At 38.5% G+C, this 19113-nt stretch overlaps 1 protein-coding gene across 4 annotated transcripts in view; it reads left to right on the plus strand.

Annotated features, from left to right (window-relative positions):
* MDM4 (MDM4 regulator of p53) overlaps nt 1-17882 on the plus strand; it is a 42845-nt gene extending 24963 nt beyond the window's left edge. For 2 of the 4 annotated variants that reach the window (XM_036756667.1, XM_036756668.1), the window contains 8 exons: nt 20-153; nt 581-630; nt 3530-3597; nt 4333-4432; nt 8434-8594; nt 9448-9594; nt 13763-13843; nt 16501-17882. In XM_036756667.1, coding sequence (XP_036612562.1) covers nt 20-153; nt 581-630; nt 3530-3597; nt 4333-4432; nt 8434-8594; nt 9448-9594; nt 13763-13843; nt 16501-17073 — 1314 coding nt within the window. In that variant the 3' untranslated portion in view covers nt 17074-17882. Of the gene's footprint in view, nt 1-19; nt 154-580; nt 631-3529; nt 3598-4332; nt 4433-8433; nt 8595-9447; nt 9595-13762; nt 13844-16500 lie in introns of those variants that run through there. The other 2 variants (XM_036756669.1, XM_036756670.1) reach the window with 2 other exon arrangements.
* The last annotated feature ends 1231 nt before the right edge of the window (nt 17883-19113 follow it).

A 19113-nucleotide genomic window follows, 5' to 3' on the forward strand; every position in this document is an offset into this window, starting at 1 on the left:
TTGTTTTATCCCCTTGCAGGTCATGCATTATCTAGGCCAGTATATAATGGTGAAGCAGCTCTATGATCAGCAAGAACAGCACATGGTATATTGTGGTGGAGATCTTCTCGGAGAACTGCTAGGACTTCAGAGCTTCTCTGTGAAAGATCCAAGGTAAGGAGATTCAAGGTTTGCCTCTTGGGGTTTGTCCATAACCTTGTGTGATATGTGGATCTGTATCCACAAGCCAGCAGGAGTTGAGAAGTCCACATTCTTTTCTCCCTGGGTACTAACGTCTATGCCTTCTGAATCCATCTTATCTTAGATTTGTAATGGAGATTTGCTTAATTGAAATTTAAAACTAGAAGTCAAGAACTGATTCTTCCATGAAATGATGTTTATTTAGGTTGGCAAGCTACAGGAATAAGAGCTATTAGTTCTCATAGATCATCACTTAAATAGGAATACTGATGCAGCACCTCCCTGTCTCATGGAGAGAAATAATATTTGTTAAAAAGCACTTTGAGAGTTCTTAGGATTACAGAAATCTGAGTTACAATGTATTTTTCTGTGTTTAATTTTTTCCTTCATCTCTTAACAGCCCCCTTTATGACATGCTAAGAAAGAATCTGGTTACTGCAACTGTTACAGGTATGTCCATCCTCTTTTGTCAGAACATATATATTTTATATATATATATATATACACATAGTGCAGCAGTGATTTGATAAGGGTAAGTAATTAGAAAGGAAGAATACGGATGAAATTGTATGGGAATGATTAGAAGGGATATATCACTTTAAAAAATGTTATTGTCATGTATTTGAGCACCAGTTTAACTTTTTTCTTGATTATTATGTATTAATTCTTTCAATGTAGTTGATAAAATATTTGAGGGAAATTGTGTGTGTGTGTGTGTGTGTGTGTGTGGTGTGTTTGTCTTGACTTTATTTGTCAAGAAAATGTGTGAGGTCCTAGGATTGAGTGAGTGAATTGGACACAGTTAAGAACTGGGTCCATGTATTTTATCATTTCTAGAAATGTAAAATTTACAAAACATTTTGTTAACCCTCTACTCCAAGATTTTTACCTATTTGTTTGAGCTGGTCCCAAGTTGGGAAAGTGAAGATTTTTGAAACTTTGTCTTAAGAAATCTATCCCAGTTCTGTTAATCCCTGAAATTTTATCTTGTTTTGATAGTTCATAGCAATAAGTAAATTGGTGGCATCCATCCCTAGTAATTGTGCTTGCTTAGAAGTAAGGGAAAGCACTTTGAACTCTTTCAAATCTAAATGTGTGTGAATTTTAGTTCTTATATTCTGCAAATAAACTTTGGGGACCTCTTGGATTCACTGGGACATTTCTCAGATCAAAGTTCAGGAAGGCCTTGTAAATGAAATGGCCACATTCTTGAAATTTAATTACTTGTGTAGCAGTTCAGCTTCTCTAGCTGTAGATTCTATATTTCTTTGAGCACTACAGGAGGAAAATGTAGAAATAAATTGCTGGTATTTCGGCTGATATCCTGGAAATCAATGCACTTTGTGTCTAATAATTGAATTATAACAATATGGGACACATACATCTTTATCTCTAGATCTATCTATACATAAACACACACACATACCTGTGTTTAAAGTCCTCCTGTTTTTTTTTTTTTTTACTTCATTTGTTATTTCATACTAATATTGCAGGAGTTAGCTTGCCACAGAAGCTATCAATACATAATCTTTTCTTCTGGTGACAGAGTTTGCCCCAAAATGTTTTTGTGATTACCCCTCTAATAGCAGTTGCACTTTTGTGAGTGAACATTTCTTTAGCTGTTTGTTAGCTTAAATGGATTGGATATTGCCTTTTCCATTAGTAAAAGAAATGAAAGGAAATCTTTCTTCCTTTCTTTACCTCCATAGCTGTTGTGAAGCACATTTTACCTCCTGGGATATACCTTTTGATTGAAGGGAATGCTATTATATTAAATAAATTTGTTCGATTAAAATACCTTCTGTGTGTAGGATAATAAAAGTAAATAGGTGTGGCAGATCTGGGCCTTTATTTGATACTTCCACTCCTTGCTTGTTAGTTTCCCTACAGGTGATTTCTACTTTGTTTTGTTTTGCTAGTTGCTTTAACAGAAATAAGTAGCTGTTTTGGAGCTACGTGGTACAGTAACTGTCTAATTAGCTCTTCATCTGTGTGGTATCCTAACTTGAACTTTTTGTTAAAGGGCAGTATATATTAGCAAAGCTTTTCTCAAGAGAAACAATAATGTGTTTTGATCCCTTCATCTTCTGTCTTTAAACTTTTTTTTAACCTACAAAGCATGTCTCTTTACTTATCAAAAAAAATTAACCGAACTATAGCAGTTTTGGAGAGTTCTGCTTTGTACCAACAACTGTATTGTTAGCTGAGTTAAGATTGAAAGAGCTTTAGTCTTTCTTTGGCAGTCCTTAAATAAGTTTGTCAGTGATTGTGTCATGAGTGGCATTGAAGAGGATAGATGTGAGCATGCTAAGAGCCATTCTCATTGTAACTCAGGTGTACGTAAGTGTCTGTATAGCAAGTACTCCTAGAGCTGGTGGTGGCCACAGCGGCCATTTAGTCCAGCCCCCCTCATTTTGCAAGTGAGGAAATAAAATGATTTGACCAAGGTTATATAGTAGTAAGTAAGCTTTAGAGGTGAGATCTGAACCTAGGGCCTTTGACTTCAGAAACAATGTTATTTCCTTGATGATTCCTTCCCTTGCTGCTAATTTTGCCCAGGCTTTCTATCTCTTTTTGTGCTTGCAAGATTTCCAAGTGTTGGGGTCTTTAAATGCATTTTTCCTTTGAATTGATTTAGTCCCCAAGTAGTAGTCTCAGTAAGGTTGTCCTAATTTGTTCACTTGATAGTCTTTCATCTGCTTACTCTGCCCTTTTTTTGAGCATACATAGTGACCAGAATAATTAATGCTGTGTTTTAGGCACCTGTAATCTTATATCAGGTCATGAGCTCTGTCCAATATAGCTGTCAGATAACCAACTGACACTCATAGTGTCATTGGCACTGGATTAAGTAACTTTGCTTATTTGCGATGAAGGAAGTAGAGGTTTCTGTTTTCAGATTTCTTGTAGACCTTTACAGATTGGGCAGTTTGATAAGAAATGTGATGAAACCACATGTGAAGACGCTCTTAAAGACTTCTCTACCATATCTTATTTAAAGAGTTCTCTGTCTGAGAGTTTAGTTTCTTAGAGAAGTTTGGAAACATTTTGTAGACAATCACTTGTTGCCATCTTGCTTAAGTAAAACATATCCTCTTCCTTCCGCTTTCCCCTCCCCTCCATGTTACACTTTGTCACTTCGATTTTAACCAGGCCTATCTTGACGTAGCTTCCTTGTCTTTGATTCCTCTCTCTGCTAATGAAAGCACCATGCAGTCATCGTGGAGGCCTACATGTGTAAGGGCCAAGTCCGGCTCCAGGAATGCTTGCTGAGGTCCTTTTTGTGTGGAAAGAATGGTTATTACCAGGGAAGGTTTTTTTTTTTCCTTTTGTTTTACTTACTATCTAGATGCTGCACAGACTCTCGCTATCGCACAGGATCAGAGTATGGATATTCCAAGCCGAGATCAACTGAAGGTAAAATCACCAACTGGTGACTTCTTTTGTTGTACAGAGTGGCCCCTTCTCTGTACCTCTGGATCTTGGGCTCCCAAAACCTTTCCTCCTTGTAGTCAAACTTGACGGGTAAAGTTCTTGGGAGTCTACAGACCAAGGACAGAGTGAACCTTCTCTGTTCTGCCCATAACAGAGTTCCAGTCTCTGAATCTTTCTTGGGATGTAGCACTTCTTATCTTTACTTCTTCCAGTTTACACTTTCTTTTGAGTTTGTGTATGTGTGTATGCGCATGTGTTTTGAGCAAGCTGCTTTACTGGAATTGGAACCTCTTATGTGCAAGTAAGGACCAATCAGGCAGTTTCTTGTAGTTTTCCCCAAATCTACAGAAACTGTCACTAAAATCTTGATTTTACGTTCATTGAACCAATCTCCTAGGAGACGCTTCCTTTATTTTAGTAGTAGGCTAGAGGGAGGCCAGGTGCTGACAGATTGTTCAAAATGACAGTTTTTGGCCTCTTGTTCAGCTGAGATTTTCCTTAGGTTTGGGACTTCCCAGCTCCACTCGTGGTGGGGTTAGGGAAGATAAACTGACTTTCTGAATTTAATTGAGTGTTGTTTACTTAAGTGTTCACTTTCTTGTGCATAACCCATTGTGTTGCACTTTTACTGGTGACTCAAAATGGAACTGCTACATCCCCTTGGCCCAATGTAGTCTACCACACTCATTGGATGGTTTTCTCCTTCCTTCCATTTAGCAAGGTGCAGAAGGAAGTTCTAGCCCTGGTTATGGACTTGAAGAAGGTGATTCTCCTGCTTTGTCTACCTCACAGCGCAAATCCAGAAATCCAAGATCAGGTGAGCTTTGAACTAAAGCAGTAAATACTCTTGTTGTGGGCTATAAAAATGACCCTCTGATAAAGTCCTCCTCCAGTGCTTTATTGTGGCATCATGGTGTGACTGTGGGCTCTGGAAGACTGCATTAGCAGAACATAAGTTTTGGCAGATACTGCCAAACTGGGAAGACTTTGAATATGTAACTCTTGACAGACTGGGTCTCTTGTACAGAGACCGACCTGGATAAATTTTGAAAAAATTACCACCAGTTCAGCAGCAAGGTGAGTAATTTTTCAACCGTAACAATTCTTGAAGACCGTTTACTAAATCATAGAGTGGTTGTAATTTGCTTCGTTGAAGGGTGTACCTTTGCTGATGACATCCTGGGTTTTTGTATCATTCAAGTAGAACTAGAATAATTCTCCTCTGTTATATAGACATTTACTGTAATGAATTAATGCTATTCTAGAAGCTCTCATCTATGAATTTCTAAGTGCTTTATTAATTAATATAGTGTTCCCAGAACCCTCAAGTCAAAAGGGATATGTCATATCATCTCCTTGTTATTCTTTAAAACAACATTCTTTTTAAACTTCTTTTATAGCCTTAGATCCAGTTGCGTTTTCCTTATCAGTCTGCTTTTAAATTGATTTTTAAGTAGGACTTTGGGGTGATGGGAGAAGAAATGTCATTATGCAGACAGCAGTTTCCCACCCATTTATCCATAAGTCACCAAGTAAATTTTCTGTCTCCATGTGGCCTAAGACTCTGTCTGCAGCCACTTCAGTTCACTTCGAATCAACCTGATGTTTGCACTCGATCAGGTTAGAATTGGGGGTATGGCTTACCTGACGGAGGGGAAAGTCAGCTTTCAGGGAGATTAAAGTTTTTGCAGCTTAGCAAGGGTTGGGACTAAGATTTCTGTGTCTCTGACCTTTGGTTATAATAACCAAGTAACATTGCTGTAACATTGTATGTATGGTTGGAAAAAGCCCAAGTTGAGTTAACTAGGATGTGGGAAACCAAATAAAATCTCCATCATGTTAAATAGTCTTTCAGAGTCATGATTTTATGTGCACAGATTTACAGAATCATCAATATACATGAAAGGGATTTTATAGCACACATGGTTCCTAATCCAGGTATTTGGTCTCATAAATAAATACACACTTGGAGGAAATGGCAATTTAAACCCAAATAGTACGTCTGTCATTAAATAATGTCACCAAAATATTAAAGACCTTCCTGGAAGGATATTTTGAATGTTCAAATTATCAGGCTCGGAATTTTTTTTCCTTTGTACAGATTACATAGGAATGTAAACTGAATTGTGTGTGATCCTTGAAATCTTTAAGCCCTGCTAGTTTTTGGAGTGGAGTTTTAAATGTGTTGTCTTAAAGCAGTTTATTTTTTATGTAGTTCCCTTATGATGCAAAAACACTGTGAGAATGTTTGAAGTGTACAGAAACTTAATTTATCATCATGCTGTATATCTGGGGATGTTTGCTTTGCAGTCCCCTCAGCTTACACCCTCTGAGAGTAGGGGCAAGTGTCCTGATAATTGAGAGAAATCCAAAGCTGAAGAGAAGAGAGAATGGTTTATTTTGAGTCTTTCCGAACAGGTACCCTTGGAGTGGATTGTGAAATTTTCATATATGAGGAAGATGGCTAATACAGCATGCTCTTAGCAGTTACCTTTGACTTGATACTTAACTTTGACTACTGTTAGAAATCTCTAAGGAGCAGCCAAACTCATTTTAGGCCCAACATGATTTTTAAGTGTACAGACAGTTCTCACTTTATATCAATTCACATTACACAAATTTGACTTTACATAAATCTGAAAAAAATTTGCATTCCAGAAAACCCCCCAACAAACCTACGTTAACTTACTGTACAATACTGTGCTTGTGCTTCCTATCTCTCTCTTTCTCTCTGTCTCCCTCCCTCCACTTCTCTCCCCAGTCCCCCTCCCCTACTCCTGCCCCTCAGCTCATGCTCCATGGCTTCCCCCCACCAAAAAAAAAAACAACAAAAAAACGAAAAACACCCACACAACCCTCAAAGGGAAGAACCTCCATGGAGCCTGATGGGGGCTTACCTTGAAACCTCCAGGCCAACAGAGGATACGTTTGCCCTTCTCACCCACGTGTCTGGCTTCTGTGTGGCTGTCTTTTGGTACTTGGGTACTGAGTGCCTGGCCCCAGCCCCCATGTGTCCGCTTCCCCAAGTGTTTTTTCTCTTTCCTCTATATGCCTGTCACTGGCCCCTGCTTGTTCCTCCTCTTGTTCTTGTTTCTCTGTCCCTGGCTCCTACATGTCCTTGAACCCTGGCTCCTAACCCTCCAAGGGCATGTGACCTCCTCCCTGCTCTCCGCCCTTTCCCACGTCCATTCACATTCTGTAAAAATTGCTTGACATAGAGGTCTACCTTGCTTCCATAGGGACCTATTTATTGGAGAGCCATTGTTAATAACAGTAATTTATATTTATGTAGTGTTTGAGTTCAGAGTGCCTTTTCATATATTGTTAATATATTATATTTCATATATGTTAATATATTTTTTAAATCTCATATAACTGAATTTTTATCTTATTTTACTTAAAAAATAAGAGCTCAAAGAGCTTTAATTTACTCAATTTACTGAATTTACTCATGGTTACTAAGTAGTAGAGACAAGACTTGAATTCAGGTGTTCTAACACCTTAATGAATCAGATGTGCCACAGCGGGGGTGCTAGGAGTGCTAGTGAAGGCTTAGCAATCACCTATGGATGTTATGAACAGCTTGGGGCATAAGGAAAGAAAGAGCATTGGAAGTGAAAAGTTTTGTTTGGTCTCTTTTTTTTAAAGGAGGCTGTATTAAAAGTTGGAGGGAGAATGTAGAGGAAGAAAAAGAGGGTTAGGAATGTTAGGAATACTATAAATTGCCTACCTCTCGCTTAGAGGTTAGAGCCATGAACAGGGAATTGAAAGTACTACAGTATATTCTCTGCTCCTTCATTAAATTATTAAAGACCTGGAGCGCATCATTATTTTTTGCCATACTTTATTATTTAATATTTTTTAGTTTTCAGCATTGATTTCCACAAGATTTTGAGTTACAAATTTTCTCCCCATTTCTACCCTCCCCCCACTCCAAGACGGCATATATTCTGATTGCCCAGTCTACCCTACCTTCTGTCTCCCCCTTCCCCCTCCCATCCCTTTTCCCCTTACTTTCTTGTAGGGCAAGATAGATTTCTATGCCCCATTGCTTGTATATCTTATTTCCCAGTTGCATACAAAAACAACTTTTTTTTTGAGCATCTGCTTTTAAAACTTTGAGTTCCAAATTCTTTCCCTTCTTCCCTCCCCACCCACTCTCCCTAAGAAGGCAAGCAATTTAACATAGGCTACACATGTATAATTATACAAAACACTTCCATAAATAGTCATGTTGTTAAAGACTAACTGTATTTCCCACCATTCTATCCTGTCCCCCTTTATTCAGTTTTCTTCCTTGACCCTGTCCCTTTTCAAAAGTGTTTGCTTTTGATTACTTCTTCCCCCCATCTGCCCTCCCTTCTATCATCCCCCCTTATTATCCCATTCCTCCTCCTTTCCTGTGGAGTAAGATACCCAATTGAGTGTGTATGTTATTCCCTCCTCAAGTCAAATCCGATGAGAGCAAGATTCACTCATTCTCCCTCACCTCCCCCCTCTTCCCTTCCAATGAACTACTTTTTCTTGCCACTTTTATGTGAGATAATTTACCCCATTCTCTCTCTCCCTTTCTCCCTCTCTCAATATATTCCTCTCTCATCTCTTAATTTGATTTTATTCATATCAACTCACCCTGTGTCCTCTGTCTATATATGGAGCACATCATTTAATGAGTATTTCCTCTAAACAGTAGGAAGAATGGTTCCTGTTCCTTATCTACTTTGTACAGAAGTTGTGGGGATTATTAAAGAATGTAGGCTCTTCAGTTTCATATACATAGATAGTATACTCATCGTCATTCTCATTCGGCTTCTATAGATGAAGACTTGATAGAAAATTTAACCCCGAACAAGTCACCTAGGCTAGATCTTGTGTTCGAGGAATGGGATGTGGCTGGCCTGCCTTGGTGGTTCTTAGGAAACTTAAGAAACAACTATACACCTAGAAGTAATGGCTCAACTGACTTACAGACAAATCAGGTAAATGCCTATCAAATTGATAGGGGTTGTGTGTTTTTTTCTTTCTTGTAATTTCAAGGTGGTTTTTTTGTTCAAGTGAGAATGAAATTCGTTTCTATCTTGCTTTTGACAGCATGTATTTTTTGTTTTCTGTTGGAGAGTGCAATAGTTCAAATGCATAGACTCATTAAGCTCTTTAGCAAAGTGCTTCTCAAGGATTCTGGGGAAAGAATAGACACAGCACATCAATAGATTGATGCAGAAATAAAATACTTAATGGAGAAAGCTAGACATTTAATTTTGTTTGGGCAGTTAGATTATTTGTGCTCATTTTCCTGTCCCCTAGGAGTTAGTGCCAAGGCAAAGGGCTTGGGGAGCCTTCATTATTTACCTCTCAGTATTTCATCAGTAAACTTAATTGATCATTAAAGGAATAAAAGAATGGTTTCCATCTTTTTACAGTGCCATTTGTGGGAGGAAGTTTTTGTTGAGCAAATCTTTGTGAACTGCAACCTTTCAAAAATTTCCAAATTGTTTCTCTAGTCTTATGGCAGTAGTTTCGATAGTAGAAGGAGCTCACTTAGGGATTGCTCCATAGGACAGTCACCACTGAATTTAGCAAGTGCTTGTCAGTGTGAGAATTTACTACTTCTATTACTGTGGAGAATTCATTGCTCTCATCATCCTTTGAATATTTCTTTTGGCTAATATAAGGATATAGTAGGCAGTTAATTCTTGAATGAATGGTCAGTGAGGAAAGGCAGGTCCTCCTTAAGTGGGAGAAGTTATTTAATTTAGGTGGCATTAACTTCAATGATGGACTTCTGACTTAATACTCATCCTGACTTTCTGCTTTCACCTTCTCATTCTTTAGGATATAGATACTGCCATTGTTTCAGACACTACGGATGACTTGTGGTTCTTGAATGAGTCAGGACCAGAGCAGCTAAATGTTGCAGTAAAAGTTGAAGCTGCCGATACTGAGCAAGCAAGTGAAGGAGGAAAAGAGGCTGACAAAAAGGTTTGTCCTAGAAAATTCTCTTGTTAATTACGTGTATGTGAATTTTGTGAATAAGCTCCCTCAAGTCATAGACCATGTCTTAAGCCACTTTGTACCTCTAGTGCCTAGTGTCTTACATATAATAGGTCCTCAGCAAATTGTTGTTAATTTGCTCACACAGTGCCTTCTCATTACATATTTTTTCTTTTTCCCATCTGTCGGAAGATAAGCTTTTAAAAAATTTCATAATTTACCTATCTTCTTTTTAATATAACCTACAAGCAGGAAAGAAAGCAGCAACTCACCTGTTTCTGCTTACTTATTCTTCTCTTCTGTAATTTTCCTTCTGGAAACCTGTTCAAATCACACTACAGAGCAAAGTCAGGAGGCAGATAGACTTTTAAGTTATAAAAGGTATTTTTTTGTACCAGAGAAATTAAATAGCCACAAGGAAACACCCTTGAAAAACAAAAATATCCTTCAGTTATCCTAAGAGAAAGGACCTAGTGAAAATCATGCCCCAGATAAACTTTGTGTATACAACTCTATTTATTTCCTTTTAAAAATGATTTTCACAGGAACTTAGTTTTGTGGAAGGTAGTCATTTGTGTAGATGTTTGTTCTTAGCCTGATGAGATAGAAAACTGCAAAAGGACATAGAGATGCTTAAGATAGAGACGATTATCATTGGTAAATGTGGATTAACCGTATTTTTTGACAGTTGTGTGACTTTTAAATATTCCCAACATGGACATTCTGATCTCTGTGAATTCTGAATTGGAGCTGTTCTATTTACTGTACCACAAATTATAACCATTATTTTTCAGTTTAGTAGAAACTTTTTTAGGTTGGGTCAGACTTTAGAGAGAAAAGCGTAATTCTGTTGGCAGCATGATTTTTTCTTAATTATAAACAAGGACAATCAAAAACATAAAAGGTAAATGTATACATATATTGTATATGTATCATAGGCATATGTGTACTCCCTTCTGAGTCTGTGTTTTGATTCTCTTGTCCATATAGTTGGAGACAGTGTGTATGCTGTTCAGGTTTGGGGTAAAGTGAGAAGCTCTGGATTTAGAATCAAGCAGACTTGGCTTTTTATAATTTTGAAGTTCCTTTATCTTTATTAACCACTATTCCATCTCTTCAAGTGCCTTTTCCTTCTTAAAGGTATTCTTCATCCTCACTATAGGCCTTGCTATAGCTTCACTTGCCTGCCTTCTCTGTCTTCACCATTTAGTTCACTGGTTCAGCTCTGCTCTCCCCTCTCTTGAATCCTTTGTTCTCTTGTTCTAGTGCCACTCATGTCTTGCCAGACCCAATCCTGGATTACTCTTCCACCTTTGTTCCTATCAATGTGCTACTGAAAGGAGCTAGAGGAAGGCAAACAGTGCTGCCTGGGTACACTACAAATTGATTATTTAATCAATCTCAACTGGACTTAGAGGGCATTAAGGCGATCTTTGTACTTTTTCCTAATTGATTCTCTATCCCACTTTTCATAGCAGCTGTACCTTCTCTTCTCTCCTCCAACCTCACTACCATCCCCTCCCATCACTCTTACTGAGAAAATTGAGGCCATTCATCTTGGACTCTTTTCCCCCTTCTTTTTACCTCTAAAATCCTTGACATAATCCCCATTCTCTTTTTTTACTCCAATCTCTGTCAAAGAGGTGGTGGCTTTGCTCCTCACTACCAAGGCAAATAAATCCCTTTCCATGCTTCCTTGATCCTCTTCCATCTTCTGTAGCAGAGTACTCCCATAATCATCACCTCTCTCTCCAGTATTCAGTGTTTACCTATCTTTTGGTTCCTTCTCTGCTGCCTGTAAACATAGCCAAGTCTTCCACAGTCTTAGAACAAAAACCCTCACTAGATCCGGCCATCCCTGTTGTTATCATCTTATATCTGTCCTCCCTTTTGCAATCTAATTCTTAGAAAAAAGTTGTCCTCGTGTGTCTTATCTACTCCTCTTGCTCACTTCATTTCTCAACTTCTTCAATCTGGCTTTTTTACCTCATCACTTACCTGAAATCGTTTTCTCCAAAGTTACCAGTGATCTCTTTTGGATGTGGTAAAGGAATCGCTGTATCTGGTGGTCGATCCTCAGTCCTTATTCTTCTTGAACTTTTTGTAGTATTTAGTGCTTCTGACATTGTCTTCTCCCAGGAACTTTCTCCTTTCTGGGTTTAGCAACACTCCTCTGTTCTGTTTACTTGCCTTTCTCTCCTCATTCTCCTTGGCTGGCTCATCATTCCTATCCTATCCTCTTAACTGTGGATGTTACTTAAGGTTCTGTCCAGGGTCCCTTCTCTTTCTATACTCACATTTAGTGAACTCATCACTTCCCTGTACAAGTGACTCTATCTAGATTTGCAGCACATGTTTCTCTCTTGAGCTCCAGGCCACATTACCAAATGCCAAAGGACATTTCAAACTGGATGTAAATGGTCATCTCCAGCTCAACATGTCCAGAACAGAACATCTCATTCTTTCCTTCCCCCCCGGCCCCATTCCCAACAGTCTGTCTTTCATATAGCTACTAAATTGGTTCTCCTTAATTACACATCTGAACCTGTCACTCTCCTTAGTGGCTCCCTTGTATCTCTAGGGTAAATTGCAGGCTCCTTTCTTGGCATTTGTAGTCTTTCAACCTGCCTTTTCAGCTTTATTACTTGTTACCCTGCTTTACTTATTGCTTACTTATGCATATTGTTGTGTGTAATGTCTGGTGCAGCCAAACTGGTCTTTTTATTGTTCCTCTTCCATGACACCCCCAGCTCCCATGTTCATATCTTTGCATGGGCTGCTTTTCCTATATGTGGAATGTCCTCTCTGACCTTGGCCTGTTGGAATCCCTAATTTCCTTCAACTCTCTGCCCAATCTCAGCTAATAGTGCCTTCTTCCAAAGGTAATTTTTATATGCTTGTATGTGTACATTTTGTCCCCCACTCTGCCCCCTGCTCAAGTGCGTGCTCCTTGAAGCCCAGGACGACTTCACTTTCATCTTAGCTCAGTTCCTGGAACATAGCTGCTTATTTGATGCTTGTTGATTTCCTGACTGGGTACAGTCACAGTTCTGTATTTATTACCTGTGTGACCGTAGGCAGGTCACCTCACTCTTCTTGGTTTCAGTTTCCTCTTTGGTAAAATAGAAGTTGGACTAGGTGACCCCTGATTCTCTCTAGCTCTAAATCTAGATTTGAATGATAATATTAGTTCTCATTTATATAATGCTTTAAGATTTGTAAAGCACTTTACATGTGCTGTTGCATTTGCTCCTCACAACAACCCTGGGAGGAAGGTGCTATTATTATTCCTATTTTGCAGGTAAGGAAACTGAGAGTCTGAGGGAGGTTAAGTAACTTACCCAGGGTCACACAGTTAATAAGCGTCCATGGCAGGATTTGAAATAATTTCTTCCTGACTCCAAATCCAGCATTCTTATCTGCCATCTATCTGCCTCCTGAATCCTCTTCTAAATCTATTATATAAGTCTACATATTTCTTTCAATTTGATTTTTTTGGTGACAACATTGCATTAATTTGCCATAATTTTTTAAAATGTTCTGTAGTTACTGGGTTTATGTAGTTGCTGTTAGTTTTTTGCTCTTAAAAAACCCTACTATAAATATTTTTGTATAGATAGGTCCTCCTTTTTATGATATCTTTAAGATAGAATTCTTGCAGTGGAATGAATCCGAAGTTATGATTGCTCTTGTGACTTTTTGCTATTGCCAGGTTGCTATGAACATCTTTTCATAAGGAAGCCAGAATAGCAACAAGTTGTTAGACTTTTCCATATGAAAAGTGAAAGAAAATAACTACTTTAGTTTTTAGATTCTTGTCATTTTTGTAAATATTTTCCCCAAAATTCAGAATAAAGGTGTTGTCTCTTGCCTTTAGAAACTTTAGGTCATCTGTTAGTGACTGTTATGAACATCTCTTTCCATTTCTTATAAAGGGACAGACTTTTGTTGCCACCCACCTTGAATGCTGGGGGAATATTTGGGTCCTATAAGAAGCCAGCAGGGACTGTTCAGAGCCTTATCTTATTATCTCATCCAAGCTGTTCCCTTGGTAGTGCTAGTGATGGAAACAGTATGTGCAATTTAGATGTCAGTCTCTTCTGTGCCACAAGCTACTAACTGTGCAAATCTTGCTAATGCGGTTTTTTTTTCCCAGTTGATCGAAGTTAGATTATTTGATGACCTTGAGGACTCTCAATGCTTAAGTGATGACACAGATACAGAAGTTACCTCTGAGGTAGGATACTTTTTATTAAAACATGTACTTGTGTGACCTGTATTTTCAAAGGATACAGTTCCAGCAGTTGGTTTTTGGTTGAAGAATATACACTGGTATGTTGCTTTTTTCCTTATTTCTGACTGAATACTTATCAGAAGGGTCAGGAGGTATTGGCGCTTCTTTAGATATTGTTGGAGATTTGTATTGATATGAAAAGAAAGGAATGGATTTGATTCTGTCATCCTACCTAGTTGTATATATGGAGGCACTTTGGCTGTAAATGGCTGCTTGTCTGTTTCTTTTTTCCTAAGGCCATCTTAGATATGATGTGATCTCTAAATCAGATACTTCAGACTCATAGAGAACCATTCATCCTATATACTATCTCTGCAGAACTCTGGAGAGAGACTTCTTTATCATATTGTCACTGGGCAGTTCTTGCCTTAGAACAGACATCACTTAAAATATTAAATGTTCTAATGAGTAGAAGTACAAGCAAGTAGAATGAGCAAGAGCAAATGTATGTTTTTTAAAAAATGTATAGATTCATGAGGAAAACCATTAATGAAATACGGAGATGAAATCCTTGGGAGGTGTAGGTGGTTTCCATCACCTCTTCATAACCCAGGATCATACTTAAACATTGTTTCTCCCTTTTCTGGGTTTTGTTGAGACAGTTTCTTTCTCTAGTACCTCTGTATAGTACCTGTACCTCTGAAAATGGGAGGGGAGAGCAGGACTGAGGAAGAAGAGGTATGGAAAAGTGGATTTCACAGTTCTCCAGTTTATTGCTCTATGTGCAGTTTATATAGGACAATGGGAGAGAGAGGGAAAAAAAATCAGTAAATAAAGGATATTTGAGATTGCCTGGGAATTTCATGTATCTGATTGGCCCATTAACTGTTAACACACAGCATTAGCAGTTTGCCATATCTAGGGAGTAATGTGAAACCTTTCAGCCCAGTTCTTGACCATTTTGTATAAGTTTATTATGGCCCTTTATATCCTAGTTAGACTTCTGTTGGAAATTTGGGTTCAAATTACTTATTAAGTTAATGATTTAGAGAGAAAATCTTGCAAAATGTTTCCTTGGTTTGTGTTTCTAAAATTTGACAGATTCTGTTCTTTCTGAGAAATTCGTAACATTTTTGTCTAGAATTTTATAGCTCACTCTAATTTCAACATGAGGCTTCTAAAATTTGTGTAGAATTTCTTTGAGGATATCTACAACATAGAGGGTATTCCAAAAGCCACGGTACAGTGTTAAGTTATTAAGGCTTAACTTTTGGGAGACTCTGTATTAGAAAAGCTCTTATGAACTGGCAGATCCAAATGTTTTGTGCCTTACTGTCTAAAGAGCATCCTATCTTAATAAATAGGATTGCCTCAGCCTTTAGGTAACTGAATTGTGGTTCTTTAGTAATAGTTGGTTTTGGCCAGGGAATAATTAAGTGTCAGTACAAACAAATTACCTATACTTTTGACTTGTTCTGGTTACTCTTAAAGGAAGGCATTTCCAATTAAGTCACCCAGTGTTTCCTGATTGCAATGTGAAGGAAAAAGAGGGAATATAACTCTAGCATGTAAAGACCCAGGTCTCTTAAAGTTTAAAGATTCTTTGATATAGAACCTACACGTCGGTGCTATTGAAGGAAATAGCATAAATAAATGAGTTTTATCATACTAATAATAGCTGTATAAATGCCAAGCGCTGTGCCAAGTGCTGGGGATACAAAAAGAAGAAAAAGACAGTCTCTGCCCTCAAAGAGCTTACCATTACAAGTAGCTTAACATTTATATAACGCTTATTACATGCCAGACACAATGCCAAGCACTTATACTATCTTATTTGGTCCTCACAACAGCCCTTCAAGGTAGGTGCTGTTGTTATCAGCATTTTTGTCCCCATTTGGGGAAACAGAAGCATACAGAGGTTAAGGGGATTTCCCAGGGTCACATAGCTAGTTAAGTGTCTAAAGTTGGATTAGAACTCAAGTCTTCCTGACTTCAGGCTGGAAACTATCTACTGCACTATTGGCAAGTATTTGCCAAATCTGGGTAGTAGTATCAGCTTATTTTCCCACTGACCTTTTAAGAGATGTTAACTAGGTAAGAAGTTAAGGTAAGAGTCCTCAGGTAATGTTGATTGGACAAGACATGATACAAAAAGGAGAGAAGGAGTGAGAAGTATGGGACTTATCTACAACCTGATTAAACTAAATTGTTAAGTTAGCTTTCTTCAGAAAAGCCTTATTACACCTTAATTTAAATATTGACAGTACTCTCAAGCAATGTCCTTCATTGAAGTACTACTTTGCTACATCAGCCTGGTAGAAAAGTGATCCTGGGTTCTTGAAGGCTGTGCAGAGTGAAAGCTGGTGGATCCTGCCAAGCTAAAACATATTCATTATTTGGGTCTGGTGGTTAAATAGATAGGACAGGCCTCCTTACTTTGAGAAGCTCATTACCCAAAGGTGAACCACTAGGAGGTGATAGATTTTTCTGCCTTTAGCAACCCATGAAAATAATATCAGTGCCATTAAAGTCACAGCTCTTTATCGGGGAGTGTGGGGCATTTCCTGATTGGCTTGAGGAAATTTCATGTTTTCTGCTTACTTGTTCTTTTATGTAGAGTTATACTCAAGTGATTAACCTGAAATCTGTTGATTCCGTAGGGTGAATGGCAGTGTACCAAGTGCAAGAAGTTTAATTCTCCAAGCAAAAGGTACTGCTTCCGATGTTGGGCACTGAGAAAAGATTGGTATTCAGATTGCCCTAAGCTATCCCATTCTCTTTCTGTGTCCAATATCCCTGCCATGCCAGTGAAGAAAGATGACCAAGGAATTGATGTCCCTGATTGCCGAAGAACCATCTCTGACCCCCTTGTCCGACCCAAAGAACCATATAAGATGGAAGAAAAGTCTAAGCTACTGGACTCTTGCAACTCAGTGGAATTCTTGGATTTGGCCCAGAGTTCTGAAAGTCAGGAGACCATTTCAAGCATAGGGGAGCAGCCAGAAAACCTTTATGAACAGAATACAGATACAGCAGCTATGGAAAATTGCAAAAATCTCTTTAAGCCGTGCAAATTGTGTGAGAAGAGGCCACGTGATGGGAACATCATTCATGGGAGGACTGCTCACTTAGTGGCTTGTTTTCGCTGTGCCAAAAGATTGAAGAAGACCAGGGCTCCGTGTCCCATTTGTAAGAAATCAATTCAGATGGTCATCAAAATCTTTGTGGCGTAGCTTTTTAGCTCGCTGAGTTTTACAAACTTGATAACCAGCTGTGTCAGGTTTCCAAACTTTAGTAGTGAGCATCTGCACTTAGAGCATGGTCTTAGCATGTCCCTCTTGTTTGTGTGCTATTCCTGGTAAAGTCACCTGGACTTTGAACAGGAGGTTTTTGGGACTAGATAATTTATCCTGAAGATTCTCTTTTGAGAACCTGTTAAAGTGAATGACAGTTTTTCAGAAATTACTCAGCGTAATGAAAAGTACACAGCATGGCTGCCTTCCTTCCTTCACAGGTTGAGGTGGATAGAGAGGGATTACAGAGGGAGGAGCATGACACACATAGGAGCCTTCTCTTCTAAGCTGTTAGGGATTTCAAGTTCCTGGAAAAAACTTATTGTTGATAACAGAGTCTCTGACACCCAGGATGATTAGGGAAAAATTGAAGCTGGCAGTTTGAAAACACAAACATTAATCTTAAGATCATTCCCTCGACTTACTGCAGTGCATTGGATCTCTTCACTTTGCAGTCGCATTGGTCATTTGTAAGAAGAATGAGGGTCTTGAGCAAAGCAGAGTAGCCACTAATGGTTTTCTTTTCGTAGTCCCCAGACAGAGTTGTTCTGTTTACTGAGCCACCCTGTGTTAAAGAACCCTTGGACTTAGTACAAAAGACTGCGTTCCTGAAAGGGCGTTGTAATAGAGCTAGAGAACAGTGGCCTCCAAGATCTCACAGTACCAACTCTTGTTCTTTATTTAGTTTTTTAAACTTCGTTAAGTTATTTTTAGTTTTCAGCATTCACTTCCACAAGCTTCTGAGTTCCAGGTTTTCTCCCCATCTCTGCCCTCCCTCCCCACCCTAAGACAGCATGCATTCTGATTATCCCTTCCGCTAGTATGCCCTCCCTCCTATCATACCCTCTCCCTCCCCCCGCCTCCCCCCATCCCCTTCCTTTCTGTTTTCCTGTAGGATAAGATAGATTTCTATACCCCATTGCCTGTATATCTTATTTCCCAGTTGCAAGTAAAAACAATTTGTAACATTCGTTTTTAGACCTTTGAGTTCCAAATTCTCTTCCTCCCTCCCCACCCATCCTCATTGAGAAGGCAAGATAGGTTATACATGTGTAGTCATGCAAAACATTTCTATAATAGTCATGTTGTAAAAGACTAACTATAATTCTCTCCATTCTATCCCACCCCCCATTCTGTTCTCTCCTTTGACCCTGTCCTTCCTCAAAAGTGTTTGCTTCTGATTATTCCCCCCTCCCATTTGCCCTCCTTTCTATCATCTCTCCCGCCCCATTCCTTTCCCCCCCACTTTTCTGTAGTGTAAGATAGATTTTCCTACCCAATTCCAGCTCTCATTTTTCAAATGAAAAAAGTAAAAGTTGAGAGATATTGTCACCCAAAGTCACACAGCTTGTGACAGAGTGAGGACCAAGATTCTGGACTCCAAGAAATAGAAATATTTAAATTGTGCATTTGATTGAAACACCAAATTATACTGAAACGTTTTGAAAAGTATCACCATTCAAAGGTTGTGATAAAATGCTAACAGCAAGTGGTAAATTTTGGTCTAATTACCTAAACATTTTATTGTAATATGTGACTGTTCTGAAGCTGGAGGACTCTAACTAACGTATTTATTCTCTATTTTCTCTATGTCAATCGGCCTCAGTGTTTTAAGCAGCCTCAGGTTTCCTTTTTTTCCACTTCCGTTTTGCTGCATCAAAAGAGTGAATTTTTTGAGAGTGGTTATGACAGTATACAATTAAGGATCTACACTACTTGTACTAAGTATAACAAAATACTAGGTGTATTAAGTATAACTAAGTATAACTTTCAGTTCTGCAGAAATTTATCAACCTCCTCTTATAGACAAGGCACCAAACTAGGTCCTGAGGCAATGTAAGGACTCAAAGCCCTGCCCTCAAAGGAGTAGTTTTGTAAAGTTATAGTTTTTTATAGAGTGCAAATTAAAAGAATTTAGGGAGGAAAAATATATATTCATATAGTAATGAGAAAGCTTATGTATTCAGGGAGGCATGTAAA

This window comes from Trichosurus vulpecula, chromosome 4, assembly GCF_011100635.1.
Source record: "Trichosurus vulpecula isolate mTriVul1 chromosome 4, mTriVul1.pri, whole genome shotgun sequence".
In the NCBI taxonomy this organism is placed as follows: Eukaryota; Metazoa; Chordata; class Mammalia; order Diprotodontia; family Phalangeridae; genus Trichosurus; species Trichosurus vulpecula.